The sequence below is a fragment of the Phacochoerus africanus genome, chromosome 3 (assembly GCF_016906955.1).
Source record: "Phacochoerus africanus isolate WHEZ1 chromosome 3, ROS_Pafr_v1, whole genome shotgun sequence".
In the NCBI taxonomy this organism is placed as follows: domain Eukaryota; kingdom Metazoa; phylum Chordata; class Mammalia; order Artiodactyla; family Suidae; genus Phacochoerus; species Phacochoerus africanus.
In genome coordinates this window covers 174,539,509-174,554,869 of record NC_062546.1, presented here as the reverse complement: position 1 = coordinate 174,554,869, position 15,361 = coordinate 174,539,509, and the positions used below count along the sequence as shown (strand labels likewise).

The window sequence follows — 15,361 nt, the reverse complement described above, 5'->3', positions numbered from 1 at the left end:
CGGGGACGGCGCCATCACTCACCGTGCGGGATGCCATCCCAGATGTCCAGCCAATCGTATTTGCAGTCTCCCTCTCCCACCTGCAGAGGGTCGTGCTCCAGGTCAAAGGTCAGGAACTGCAGGATGATCTCCATCTTGGGTTTGGCCAGGATGGTGAAGGTGCAGTCCAAGTTGTGTGGGTACTTTCGGGGAACCCAGGAGACTCGATGGTCCCGTTGGGGCTTGTGAAGTTCTTTGAACAATCTTCGGAGCCTGTGCGTACAAGAGAAAACAGTAGCCATAGGAGGGTGGAAGAAGATGCCTTTCTCTGCTGCCTCTGTCACATGGGTTATTTAAATGTTTGGGCCCACATCTCCCTACGCACCAAGTTTTGTTTCCATTGGAGTGGCCCTTGAAGCGACATACTTTTCCCATCCACATTTCAAGCCCTTAAGCAAGTCCATCTTTACGACAGAAATTAGGGAGGCCAGCGGTACAAATTAGGGTAAGAGCAGCAATTGAGGATTTGGGAGGGGGGCGGTGTAGAAAGAAGTGTGTGTGTGATACAGAGAGAGAGAGTGAGAGAGGGATGGAATCTCTTAAAAAGAGGAACAGAGTCTTCTTTCTCAATTACTCAGCTGCTTGCTCCAGAAATGTAAGTTATTTCAATCCTTAAGGAAGGCTTGCGGATTGCCAGCAGGGAAAACAATGTTACCCCTTATTTATTGCCGACCTCAACACTAGCCCCTATTGTACCAGAGCCAACTCTGTGCCCCCGTCTCCCTCCAAGATCCAAGGTGCCTCAGGGGAGGGGCAAAGGGGAGCTCGGGTCTCATTCATGTCATGACTATATTAAAACGAGCGGCTCTGTAGTGGCCAGACAATTAACAATTGAGGTTTGTAGCTGGTGGATCGCAGCAGGGTTTGGGAACGTTAAAGGCCGCTCCGGCAGCAAGTTTGGAAAAAAATGTGGCAGTGCATTGACATTTGGAAGGCTTCTGGTTCCTTTGTGGTGGGGATGGCCTTGTTTCTCTCCTAAGCTCTTGTGTCTGCTTTCTTGGGATTCACGGAGGCATCTTATTAAATGCTGCACACATTCCCATCCTGGTGCAGGCTTGGATCCCAGCCGGAACGCGTCAAAGGATCACAGCCACTGTTATCGCCTAATGTCTCTAGGTGGAGTCACATTAAAAGGGTCTTCCTGTGCTGTGACCCAGCCACCTTTGCCAGGGCAGGCCCTGGGGCGTCCCAGGACACTGTAGCCCAGACCACGGGCCCAGGGAGCTGCACTGAGCCAGAAGTTTCTCAAGTTAATGCAATGAATGTAAATGCTGCACAATTAGAATTGATTTTACCACGTCCTGATTTTAAAATTTAAAACGGGAGCAGGATTTATGAGAAGAATAATAGGCACTCTAGGCATGAAATAAAAAAACACAGAAATACTAGATAAACCAGGTGTTTACTGGCAGGAAGCGTCCTCTGGGGATCCCACTGAAATATAACTGTGTGATGTCAATACGCTGATCTTAGCCCGCAGCGATGTCTTTATCCGTGGTTCCTGCAGCAGCCCCTCTGCGAGTCTCTTTATTGATGATGGGTTTCTGGAAGGCAGTCGACGTCTGACTTGGAAAAGGTGCCATGCAAATAAGCAGGGGAGGGGGAGGGGGACTTTAGCGTCAGACAGGAAGTTCTGATATCCTGCCCACCTGTCCATCACCTCCGCCCTTCTACCCAGCACTGCGCCTTGGCAGGGTGGGAGGCCGGGGCAGCTGGGTCGAGAGCTAATCTTTTCAGGATTCTTCAGAGGCGCTCTAATGCTGCATCCCAGAGGCTCCGCACCCCAGCCATCCTTCAGAGGCAGGGTGGCCCAGTGGACAGCCAGGCCCAGAGGGAGGAGCTGAGAGGACCCCCTCTACTGGTTTGTTTATCATGGAGCCCCCAGCTTTGTTTTCCATCAGGACCCCAGCTCTGAGGGCCTGCTCAAGGTGCAGGATGAGGCAGTTTAGCAAAGCCAAGCCAGCTGGCAGGTCTTCAGGGGGCCTAGAGGAATTTGAAAAAGGTTAGCATTTATGGCTGCTGGACTATTTAGCCAAAGGAAATTAAACTCTATTCACAAGTTGCTTCCAGAGCTAGAAAAAGCATCCTGAAATTCCCTCCTAGAGTTTGCTCCATTGTCATTCCTTTCCAAGGCCAGGGGAATCCCCTCCTACAGGGACTGGGGAATTTATCGTGGAATCTTTCTTTGGTCCCTTTCAACTATGGGGGAGAGGTGCTTCCACAAAGAACACTTAGAAAGCCTGAGAGAGGCCTGCAGAATGCGAGATTCTAAAGTCCCCACAGCTTCCAAGGTTCTGTGTTCTTATAACTGATTAGAACTTTTCAGTCTGATGTCCTTAAGGCAAAAGGAAAAAAAAAAAAGTGTGTACCTATCTCTGACATATGACTATATACGGGTGTATCCTGTGGCTTATGTTGAAGAAGGGAGAGAAACAGTTTTGCCCTTTTGATGCAGAATAATCAAGGCTGGCCCTGACCATCGCGCATCCATCTAAAATTGTACCATCTCACTCTTTGGACGGTGATCAGTATTGGAAAGCATGTGGCTGAATATTAAAGGTGGAAGAGAAAACCGTGACCATCTTTGGGTCAAGAGTTGAGTCTTGTAGATATTACCTAATCCAAGATGTTTTTCTGCAATGTGTTAAAAGAATTAAAGGTTAAAAAAACAGCTCAGTCAACAAATACTCAAGTTCATGCAACGCTAAGATTGTCTGCAGAGGCTGGGGGATTTCGGCTGCAGTGAATGATTTCATACCAAAGGATTCTGGTATAAAAAATGCCCACTTGGTGGTTTTCCACCGTAAATTTTACAATAACTCTGTGAGCAAAAGTAGAATCTGTACACATAAGGCTACTGAAAACATGGCAGATTCAATCACAGTGAAGCTCGGTCTGACCACAAAAGGTGAATCCAGTTCTTCGATTTAGGAAGTGGGAGTAGGGGGCATTCCAGGTTTTTTTCTGTCTACGGATGACCCCAGAGATTTCAGTTTCCAAAATGTCACGGGGCACCAGGAAAGAAAACTCAATCTTGAACTCTGGTCAAAGGACAATCTGAAAACAAACAGACATACCAAAAAACCACATTTTCCAGTGATCCAGTTTCCAATGCTACTTTTAAAGTTATTTTTAAATTCCATCCTCTGTTCTACTCATGATTTGGTGATTTGGGATCACTTAAGTCAGCGAGTTGTTTGCTTTACCCTTTTATATGCAGACTGTCTGCTCATGCAGAGACTCTTTTATAAACCACTTCATGCAGGGAAGACGTGCACCTCCCTCTCCAGCCACTTGTCCCCATCTGTACTGAATTGTGGGTTTATTTCTGTCAATAGAACTCTGCAGCAGAGCCCTGCCTGGGCGGTGTGCTGTCAAAGGCTTCCAGAGTCGTCTGTACAGTTGTGTATCTGTGTTTACAGTTCCCCCCCCCCCCCCCGCTTTCTCTTTATGAATCTGATTAGCAAACATAGCTGTGTTTGTTTGGATTTCTTCAGCATGTTCATGCGTTTCATTCAAGTTCTGCGGATGATGTAACTTTGTGCAGTTTCTCTCGGCACACCACCAGTGGAGATGGGGGTTCCCGACAAGGCACATCCTCCTAAACGTCTCGATTTTGAATTTTGCACCCTCTCCACCTTGTACGTGTATATGGTTTAGGGAGGGTTGACTTCCAGGCTGAGAAGAGCTCTTTCCAATGGGCATGATGGCAGGGGTGAACAGCTCCAAGGCCACAGGGCTCCAATCTTCTTTCTTACATCCCCCAAAGGATGGCTGTTGTTGACGGGACTGCTCTTCTCTATCTCCCACTGCAGTCACCTCTTTCTTCCTTCTGTAGGCAATCCCGGTCTCTAACGTAGATGGCCCCACTGCGCCATGCCCAAGCCCCCTTCCTTGGCTGGCTCCATTGTTTCTAGGCAGCCCACACATTTGCTGCCTCCTTCAAAATCCTCCATCAGCCTGTCTTCAAAATAGCAATGCTGAGTCATGATCCCCTCTTGTGTGTTTCGTCTTTTAATATTGACCCTTCAAATCTGCATGATGGACAGAGTTAACACTCACTTTTTGTGTGTCGATTTCTGGAGGGTGTGGCACCATCCTTTGTGAAATACTAAGTTGGGGAGCATGAAACAGAGATGCGCTTGAATGGTCCTCCCCGCCCTTGCTGTGACTTCCTGTGACTAGCTCCCTGGAAGACCTGGCTTGGGGCTGTTTTCCTTTCATGGTCAGCACAGGGGAGCTGAGTGGCAGCTTTAGCACAGGGGACCTTGCTACCTGATAGACTTCCCAGATCCCCCCCGCCCCCCTGCTGCCCTCCTGACAGGTCAAGGCACCAGACTACTTCCTCATTTTCATAACCATAGCATGTTAATCGTACCCTAATGCTTAGTCATTCTGCTTCATGTTATAGCATACCTTTCAATTTACATAACTATTTACACATACTCATCCAATACCATCTGCTGTGCATCTGTTATGTACTGAGGGTTTATACACCTGTCTTCCCCACCAGAAGAAGGTCAATGCCCCAGGTTATTCTTTTTTCTCTTCTGTCTCCCCACAGCTCCCAGTGGGTGGCACTGACGCATCTGAATCTTGCAAAGGACTTGTGGGAATGTAGGTGGGGTGATTCGGTAGCCTCACACCAGCCCCGAGCCACTGGACGCACAGAACCTCAGTCCCCGTGACCTCAGGTGGTCAGGAGCTGGACGACCCATGGCAGATGGGCTTTCTTGGGACTCGTGCTCTGTGACAGTCTCGGCTCCCACTCTGGCTCCATGTAGTGCCCTGGAACCCACCCCTTCCCTGGATTCGACGACCGTGTTCTCAGGCAGACAAATCCGGCAAATATTTAGACAGCGTGGATATAAAAAGTGCTTTCAGCAGCTACCACTTCCTTTCAAGAATTGTTTGGCGGAAAAGAAAATATATATGAATAGTTCCCCTCACACTGAACTCGACAGGCGCCGGACTCGGGCCCCTCGATGACAAGGTTGACAGCCTCCCCTTTCAGCAGACTCCGAACGCAAGGAGTAAAACTTAGGCTGCCGGAGAGGGAAACACACTCCTAGATGGGGCGGCAGGTCCCGAGGTGGGGACACGAGTGGGGGTGAGGGGAGATCTGGAGGATCAGCCTCACTGAGCCTCAGCACAATGAGCTCACACATCAGAGGCCAGGCACGCTGCTCCGAGTGCTTTAGTGGAGATGCTGAACCAGCGTCTTGTGAATCAAAGTTGTCTCTACTCAGTTATGGATATCAAGCATTGGCCCACATGCCCAGGGTCTAAGGTAATCTAAGGCGGACCTGATGGAAAGCAAACAGTCAACTGAAAAGAGGTGCGGCATTTCCACCGTCACCGTCTTTTTCAGGGTGTCATCTTCATCAGCATTTAGGAAGTGGGGGTTCAATGGGTAGGTGTGAAACAATGGACCAGCAAGGGGCATGTCTAGGAGTCGTATTTGAACTTAAAAGCTACTGCATGACTCCATCAGTGGTAGTGGGGGTCACAGTCGGATTTTTTGAGACTCCAAACACCGAAAAGAGTACGTCCTTCTGCCCCACGTAATTCCAAAGAAAGGCTGTGTTAGACCACGAAGTCCTTAGGAGGAAGCTCAGCCAAGTTTTGTTGTGACTGTGGAGTTGCTTGTGATTTTTTTAAACACACACACAAGTCTAATTCCTTCCAAAAGTGTTTTTCCATCTACTAGATGTACCCACTCTTTCATTGCCACAAACACTCAAGAACTAACCCAGCAACTCGCCCTCTTAAGTTGGATGGTAACCTAAACCGGCTTTCATCACAGGCTGTCGCCATGAACCCCTCTTGCCTCCAGTCACTTGCTCAGGCTGGAAAAAACTAGAACCCTTACCAGCTGTGTCAATGCACCAGGCTCCATCTATGAGCACATAACTAAGATGTAGCCCCCTTACTCAGGGCCCCATGGCCAGGTCTAGACGGCAGAGTACCATCTTCCCTCCACCCAGGACCACACTGACCTGTCTTGAAGATCTCGTAGCGCAGGGAGAAACCTGCCCCCTGCCGGGCGTAGTCGGAGGTGAACTTGATGTAGAGGACGGAGCCCGAGGAGATAATGGTGGGTGGGGCGATGTTCCCACAGTGCTTTCCCAGGAGGTCTGCGGACTCGCTGTCCCCATCCCGAATCTCGATGAAGTCATACCTGGGCGAGGATGGCACGGGAGAAAAGATCACTCTTAAGAGATGAAAAGGCCTATTGTCTCCCTCCAGCTCAGGTGCTCTCCATTCATTTCTAGACATTCAGGTGTTTCGTATTGATAAACAAAGGGCACTTCTGTTTGCTGGTAGCAACTGGCAAACACAGATATAGGAAGTTGAATTAAAGCCACAGAGAATGAGCACCTCGGAGGATGGCTGGATTTTAAGGCCTTATCTCTTGCCCACATAAGAGTAGTAGCATCATTCTAGCAAATGTCTCAAACATTTGTTTTCTGCGTTCGGTGGCACCATTTTTATTTCCATGAGGATGTCTCTGAGTCTTGGTCTTTTCTTCTTAGCTCTGTATCTCTGCAAGTTACTTAACCCCTGCGAGTGTCAATTTCTTCATCTGTTGAGATGAGGGTAAAAATATCCACTTCAGAGGGTTGGGATGGAAATGGAATGAAAACATATATGGAAGGTGCTGAGCCCCGAGGGGGATGTTTCAGAGACGGGTTTATTCTCCTTTCTCTCCCATGTTTCAATTTTCACCTGGGTTCTCCTCTCTTCAACTGTTAGTGACAAAGACTTCCCAACCGTGGGCCACCTCCTTCCCTGAGGTGACTCTGCAAAGTTCCCATCCACAGTGTCTAGTCAACAACACGTTTTAAAAAGGGATCAGCACCATCTCAACTAAGGCAATTGAAACCTTTCTCCAAAAGCAGGGGGGGGGGAATCCCTGGGACCCCAGAATCTCTGAGCCCAGAACCATCAGGCTGAGCAAGAGGCAGAGCGGGCTGGCCTCCCTGAGGCCGAGGCTTGAGCTCATTTCAAACAGACTCAAACTGGTCCGAGTGAGGGAAGACACTACAAAGGCATCCTTGGCTATGTTCACGGGACAGCACCCATCCTGTGCCTTTTTATCTGTACAGTCGCACGCTCTCAGTTGGGGAGCCCGCTCCGGCCGTCCTCACGGGCTGAGATTGTGCTCCCGGTCTGGGCTCCCACGGGACACCCCATCAGAGCTGCGGAGGTGGGAAACGTCTTCCCCACCAGCGCCCTCCAATTGCTGGCCACTGCACCATTCATTACTAAAAACCCATCCATCTCCCTGTCCCTCCCTGTTTATTTATTTTGCGTCAACCTGTTAAACCAAACATGCATGAAATCTCTTCTTTTGGGTAAAGAGAGGGACTGGAAAGGCTACCCTGCCTGGGAAGTGCCTGCCAGCTCTGGCCACACACACACAGGGTCCGTGGGAGCTGGGGGCCAGCAGAAGTGGCTGGTTGGAACCGGAGTAGGCTGAGGCCTCATGGCAGCTCCCAGGAGCCGAATTTCAGATGGCTTAGCCACTTGCAGATAGACAGGGCTGCGAAGGGAATAGAAGGAGTGGACCAGGATGAGTTTGTTCTTAGACCCCAGGGTGCCAGAATTCTGCAGTTAAGAATCATGGAAGCTGGTTAGGTCTGGAGAAGATGAGATGGCAGGGTTTTCCCCCAGGAGCTCTGGAGAGACGGCCAGAGATTGAGAAAGGCCGTGGGGGTTGGGGGGAATATGTTTAGGTCTGTGATTTCAGTGTGGGAGATGGTGCTGACTTTAAAAATGTGCTTCCTCATGCCCAAAACAAAAGTGTAAGGACAGTTTGTTCTCAAAGGAAATTCCCCCTGAACTTCTGGAAAACCCCTCCTTGTCATTTTCACACTGAGGTAAGCACGGCTGGACAGTCACTCTCAGCTGAGTAATGGTGATGGGGTGCATAGCGGTTGAGAAGCACCTCTATCCATCGAGCAGACATAGCCAGCTGGCCCGGGGTATCCCATTGGGCCACACCCACTCCGGAAGGTGACAGAACAGGGGTCAGATCCCAGCTCAGACTTATTAGCTGGGTGACCTCAGGCAAGTTACTCAACCTTTCTGAGCCTCAGAAATGGGAAAACCAACAGCAAAATAGGGATGCTAGAACCTTTCTCTTAGGGCTTTTGTGACATTTAAATGACCCACATTATCTATATAGTGTGTCCTAGCACACAGCCTGGCAATAAGTGTGTGCTTCATACATGTTCCCTGGGGTCTGCTGTATTCTCACGCCCACTTCAGAGGTGAAGAGGCTGAGCCACAGAGGAGGAGAGACTTTTCCCTAAGAGATGGAGTGAGTAGAGGTGCAGCAGAAGAGGGAGCAGACAACTGTTCAAACATTTTAGAGGGCATTTGGGCAAAAATGGGACAAAAGTTGATATGGACATACCCTTTAATCCAGCAATCCCACTGCTAGGAATTTTCCCGAGGAAAATAATCAGACGATTGTGCAAAGATGTATATGCATCTTTGCGTGTGTGTGTGTGTGTGTGTGTGTGTGTGTGTGTGAAAATGTGTATGACAAGTGAAAAGCTGCTTTGTTTATAAACAACATTCTGTCTAAAAGTCCAACAACAGTGGCAGGTAAATCAGTTTGGGATATTGATATAATGGAAGACTCTGTTGCTATTGTAAATAGTACTGTAGGTCTAGCTTTTTGCTTTTAAGGAAAAATGTCCATGATCTACTGTTAGGTTTTAAAGCTTTTGCTTATATATAGAGCTGCACCTGTGGCATACAGAAGTTCCCAGACTAGGGGTTGAATCGGAGCTGTATCTGCAGGCCTACACCATAGCAATGCTGGATCTGAGCTACATCTGTGACCTGTGACACAGTTTGCGACAACGTGTGGCAACACCAGATCCTTAATCCATTGAGTGAGGCCAGAGATTGAACCCGTAGCCTCATGGACACTGTGTCAGGTTCTTAACCCTCTGAGCACAATGGGAACTCCAAAAATGTATTCATATTTTTAAAAGCATGCTTTAAAATATATATGGATGTGTATATATATATATATATATATCCTTGTATATATGTACAGGAAACGTCTGAAAGACTATATACCAAAATATTAACAGTAGTGAGATATATGAGGATAATTGGTACCTTTTACTTTCTTCTCTCTTCTATTACCTGATTTGTTTACAGTGAGTCAGCATTTCTTTAAAATAAATAAAAGATGCTCCCATTAAGATTTTTTTTCAAAGGAGAAGAGCTGAGGAAAACAATCCAGCGCTTACAATCCCGCAGATTAAAAAACCCCATCACCATCATCATAATCATCATCCCTCTCATGGAACCACAGCAAAGACGACATAAGACAGAGGGTGCCGAAGCACCTAGCCTAGTGCCAGAGGCATGGCTCGCATGCAATAAATCCTTTAAAAGTTTTTTTCCTAAAGACCACCAGGGCACTCCAGTCTTTGTGTTGCCAGTTTCCAGACGAAGGGCAAAGAGAAGCCCTGACGTCCCACTGGCTGGTTTGTCAGAAGTGGGAGGCTTTATCTGGTTGCCTAATCACCCATGGAGTAATTTAGGGGATTAACAGAATCAGTGGTGAAGCAAGGCTACCCCACATATGTCATGGCTATAAACCTGCCTCCATTTCCTCAACGGATATGCCACCCAAATCCTACTGGGGAATGCAGTAGCTGCAAATACATCCTTACATAGCAACACATACATGGATCGAAGGGAGGCAGTTTTGCAAAATGTTCATAGAAACCAATCATATCATACATTTTCTCTCTGAGCTTGTGATGGAAGGGACCCCTCTGGTGAATCCTTTTGCAAAGCAAATAATCAGCCCTTACTTGACCTTGTTTAGAAAACCCGGATTTTCCTAACAGGTTTGCTTTGAGGGGAAATCAACTCAGAGTTACCATTTGGGAGCGAAAAGCCCCCTTCCCTTCAGGGTCCAGGTTGTTCCCTGCAGACAAGACCCAGTTAACCATCAGGTCTTCCGGCTGGGGTTTCCATATAAAGGGCACAGCCCAAATGACATGCTGCCTCCACACAGAATGTCTCATTTACCTCCTGTGTGACTCGCTCATTTGGGGACATTTTTTTATTATTAAGGATTTGCTACAGCTGGAGTAAATCTCCTCAGAAATTTCAGCATTGTCAGGTTCATTTGCGAAGAACTAGCAGAGGTTTAAGAAGTTTCTGACCGTGGAATAAATACAACTTTGCATCTAAACTCTAATACCATGCATTTGGTAAAGGAATCTGGGCTACAAACACAGAGCTCACCCCCGTGACGGTCAAGCAGGCTAACCTGAAAAGCCATTCCTCTTATTCATTTTCTGGAGAGAAACAGAAACCAGCTCACAAACATATTAACTATTGTGTTTGCATTTCATTATTCCTAATCTCCCCCAAATGAAAAAAATTCCTTTCAAAACCTTAACACTACCATTTCTTATTTTATTTATTTATTGACTTTCCTAAGCTGGTGGAGCCATCTCTACTCCAGTTTTTTTTTTTTTTTTTTGGCTTTTCTCTCTGAAATGGTTCCCCAAATGCCTTTTTGCTTTTCTCCTCACAGATTCCGACATCTGCCTGTTGAGCATTTGTCTTCAGAATGCTTTCCGTGCTTTCTGTCTTGACTTCAAAGTCTTAATTTTTTTTTCTCCCCAAACTCACACTTGGGGTGTGGGAATCTTTACGGTGGAATTAATTTTAAGAGTCTGCAAGAGAGGAATGAAAAAGCAACAGTCTCAATCTCCTCTTCTCATCACCAGGCAGATGTGAAAAGAAGCCTTCTACTTTCCATTACTCTGTCTACACTTCACGCTGCACCAAAGGCTGGGTTGGCCAACTGAGCCGGTGCTGGAAGATGTAGCATGTGAAGGCTCTTCTCTTAGGGCTAGATGATGTCCAGTACCTTCTAGACTCTACCTTCATGGATGCCACATAGAACAGCTTGTGAGGGGACTTCTATATGGTAGGCAGAGTCCTTAGCTGTTCTAAGGAAGAACGCTGGGCCCAGTCCATGGGATTTTTCTACACATCTGAGCACCTCTGTGCCCAAGCCGTGAAGCCATGACTTTTTACCAACCAAGCAGTGCCTCTTTTCATGCTACCTGCATCATGAAATGTTTAAGCCATCACATTTTGTTCATGGCAAGTTCTTTCCAGCCACTGGGCCTTTGCACTTGCTCGTTCCTCTGCCTGCAATCCTCTTCATTAGCTTTTTGCTATGGCTGGGACTTTCTTATTCTTCTGAGTGCAAATGTCACCTCCTCGGAGAAGCCTGCCCTGACTTCCCTATTTCAGTTGACCCGCCCTTATTCTCTCCTTTCCCACTGTCTCGTCTTTCTGGCTGTTACGGTCATCTGTATAGGTCTTGTCAATATACTTGTTTATTTTTTAGAATCTCTGTCCTGCTCTAGATAGTAAGCACCAAGAGGGCAAGAACCTCACCTTTTCAAGGTGGGAAATTTAATATCTGAGTGGTACACAGCCCATAGGAGGGCTCACTACCTCTTGGTTGAGTGAAAAAGTGAATCAGGGGCTTGAGGTCGATGTTACAGTGTTAAGAAGAATACACTCTGATTTCCAAAGGGTTTGATGTGTTTGGTGAGTTTTATACTCTGCCTTTGTGCTCCCAACACTCTCCCTGAGCTATTCTGGTTGTATCTGCAAACCACAATGTTGCCTCGTGACTCAAAAACACGAAATATAACATTTTGAGTGGAGGAAACATCTCAAATCATGCTGACAGCATTTTCACTATTAGCGGCAAACAAATCAACTATAATTAAAATGCTGTCAAAGTGATTTGAGATTTTTCTCACACTTTCAAAGTTCCATATTTCATGAGTAGATTATCCAGGCCAGAGAATTTATCGCCTCCTGGAGTGCCTTTCTTCCAGGAAGCTCAAAGACATCCACAAACACTGTCTTATTAATCCTTACATAAAAACCTGCAGGGAAAATAGGAAGAAAAACCAACACTGCCATGTACAACTTTCCCAACAAAGAAGCTGCCTGAGACCCCAGGAAGCTGGGGGGTAGGTCTGCACGATGCTAAAGTCTCTGGTCAATTCAGGCCCAAAGCCAGGTCGCCTGGTCTGTGGCTCAGAGGGGGACATCCAGCTTTTATGGAGAAATCAGCTCACTGTCAGGTCAGCCTTTTTTAAGACACCAATTTCATTCCCTTGAATTTCTCCCTTTCATGGGTACCATGCGTTTAATAAGAAGGTGGTGTATCAATGGGAAGAGCTGCCATTTACTGAGCATTCACAGTGGGCTAGATCCTTGCTCCGTTTAGATGCTATTTCATTTAACCCTCACTGAGCACACGCCAGGGCCTGGTGTGAGGACCATCCATTTGCAGGTGCAGAGGCTGAGGCTCAGAGAGGTTAAGTGACCTGCTCCAAGTCACACAACAAGGAAAGGTCAGAGGCAGGCTTTGCCCAGGCAGGGCACACTGACCTCACCTCCATCTCTTGGCCTCATGGTTGAATGAAGACAGGAGAGCCATAAGGATGCCAGGTTGCCTGAACATTTTAACATTAGAAGGTGCCAGGTCCAAAGAGACAGTTCTGTCTCAGTTAGAGTCTTAACAGAATCTTGCTCTTTTTATTTAGCTGTTTTGTTTAAACAAAGCCTTTAGGACATGCCAAATTTAATAGACAAACCACCCATACAAGCAGTAAGTAGGTTTAGAATTCATGGTTTCAAGACTCATTCAGTAGAAATCTAGCTTCTACGTGTTCAGATGGGATAACATATTAATTTTTGCAAGTGAAGTATTTTTATAAGCACATATATTCCCATATGTGAACATATGGTCCATCGAGTGAGAAAACAGTATCCTGTGTATTTCTATGCTCTTAAAGTATCATCTAGATGACATATTTTTAAGCTCATGGATTTCCAGTAGGATCCACAGACGAGTTTAAGTAGCTTGGAGAACCCCTATAATCCTAGGCAGAGATTTTGGGTGTATGCACATTTTCCTAGGGAAGGCGTCTACAACCACCACCAAAAAAATAAATTAAATTACATAGAAACAAATCTATCTATATCGGTGTGTGTACTCTGGGAAATGCAGGGCATGGGTTTTGTGGACAGTCCCAGCTGGTTCCTGGCACTCACTACTGGTATGATTTCACGAGGCAATTAGCTTCTCTGGGTCTCAGTTTCTTCATCTATAAAATGGAAATAATAACATGCCCTGTCTTGTGGGACTGCCAAAAGGATGATGAAGGTACATACAGGGCCAGCACAGCACTGGATGCCTGAGAAAGTACCTGGGAGGCACTGGCTATTTTTATTATTACCTGGGTTCTACAAAACAGGTCAGCAGGCTTGGGGGAGAGAAGAGTTACCTACACATGATGCTTTGGAAACTGAACAGGTGAAAATGACAAGTCATCAAGTTAGAGAGAGTCTCAATGCCCCAAACCTTGGTGCTATGGAGGGTGGGTTCTAAAAATCCTCCTCCTGCACAAATCCATCAATAGCGCTTCATCACTTGAGGTTTTTTCTTTCTCTCTTCTTCTTCCTTTCTTCCTTTCTTCTTTCTTTTCTTTCTTCTTTCTTTCTTTCTTTCTTTCTTTCTTTCTTTCTTTCTTTCTTTCTTTCTTTCTTTCTTTCTTTTCTTTCTCTCTCTCTCTCTCTCTCTCTCTCTCTTTCTTTCTTCTTTCTTTCTTGATTTATGGCTGCACATGCAGCATACGGAAGTTCCCAGGTCAGGGGTTGAGTCCAAGCCGCAGCTGCAACATATGCAAGGCTACAGCAATGCCAGACACTTTAACCCACTGCCCCAGGCCAGGGATCAAACTGGTGCCTCTGCAGTGACCCAAGCTGCTGCAGTCAGATTCTAACTGACTGCTCCATAGTGGGAACTCTATCACTTAAGTTTTTTGAGAATTTCCTTTCAATCCCACACTTCTTAGCTCAGGCCTCTAAAACCAGCCAGCTAGGCTGGTTCAAAAACCACCCCCCACCCCCACTCCCATTGCTTGGTCTTGCACAGCTAGACACTCAACCGCTGGATTTGGTGAGGTAATGCATGTCAACAGCTCTGCAAGGGCCTGGCACATAGGTAAATGCTCAATACGTAAATGTTAGCTTGTTATTGCTGCTGCTGCTATTATTTTTTGTTGCTGTGGTCTAACTTCCTATCATGATTCTGTCTTATCTAATATTATTTATCTAACTCTAAGGACTCACACAGCGCCAAGACTCATTCGTTTGTGTATCTGCATTGGTGCTGGTGCCTTTTTAATAGCGGCTGTTGGGCACTTTCATTTTCTTCCTTTATTCTTCCCACCCCCAAATCTCTGATATTTTGAGTTTCTTCACAATCCCCTCACAAGCCAGGGTCACCCGCGCTCTTTAGAAGGGAGGAAACTGACCACCCGGCAGAGAAGTATGCAAAGAGGACAGCCCAAAACAAACCAAAGGACCTTATTCCAAAAAAACCTTGAAGGCAAGAAAATGGAAACAGCAAATAACATCTATTTATAATTGCTGGTTGTTTTTTCCGCAGAAGCCCTGGGATGATGAAGAGCGCCCCAGCGGGTCTCATTGTTCCTGGTGGTGCAGGCTGCCAAGAAGGCCTCGCGACGTGAGGAAGAAGGCTGCTCCAGACAGGCTGGCTGATAAGTCCTCACTCTAGATGAACTTTCAGTGATGCAAGGGCGCACAACAAAGCCCGGCCACTTCTTCCCTGACCCTTGGGCTAAACACCACCTCCCTCCAGTGACCTGCTGCCCAGCAAGTACATTCCTCAGGCCGTGTGGCCACCTATCTGCTCAGCTCCTGGACCAGCAGGCACCCTGGAGGCTGGCTCTGATGGAGCGTGTGGTTTGTTTATGGAAGGAAGGATTTCGAGGCAACCGGTGCCAAGGTGAAGTTTAAGGCTTTGGGGCAGGCTGTTTTCAGCCTGACTGTTGTGTGTTTCTTTCTGCCTGCTCTATGCATCTATAAAATCGTCACCCTCCACAGTCAGCTCCAAGGACCCCTTGCTGGCATTTGTAATAATATCAGAATTGAAAGTAGGGAAGAGGAGCCCACAGTTTATATCCACTCACCAGTAGGCTGGTGTTTGGATGGGAAGGTGAACCCCAGGAGGGCCAGAGACTTGCTGCCTTGTCCTAAGCTGGCCTGGGTCAAGCAAGCATGCCTCAGTTTGCCTCAACTCATAAATGGGTGCAGGAACCATGCCTCTGTGCCTCTCAGGGCTGATGGCAGGGGGCAGAAGGTGACTGAAACACATGAGGAGAAATAGAGTACACCATTTCTGCACCTGGTGGGCTGGCAGTGTCCTTGA

The 15,361-nt window shown here is 47.0% G+C and overlaps 1 protein-coding gene across 1 annotated transcript in view; it reads right to left on the bottom strand.

Moving 5' to 3' along the window:
- Nucleotides 1-15,361, bottom strand: part of NRP2 (neuropilin 2) — a 119,278-nt gene that overhangs the window by 77,989 nt on the left and 25,928 nt on the right. Inside the window, 3 exon segments of the mRNA XM_047773305.1 lie at nucleotides 23-187; nucleotides 190-252; nucleotides 6,039-6,220. Coding sequence (XP_047629261.1) covers nucleotides 23-187; nucleotides 190-252; nucleotides 6,039-6,220 — 410 coding nt within the window.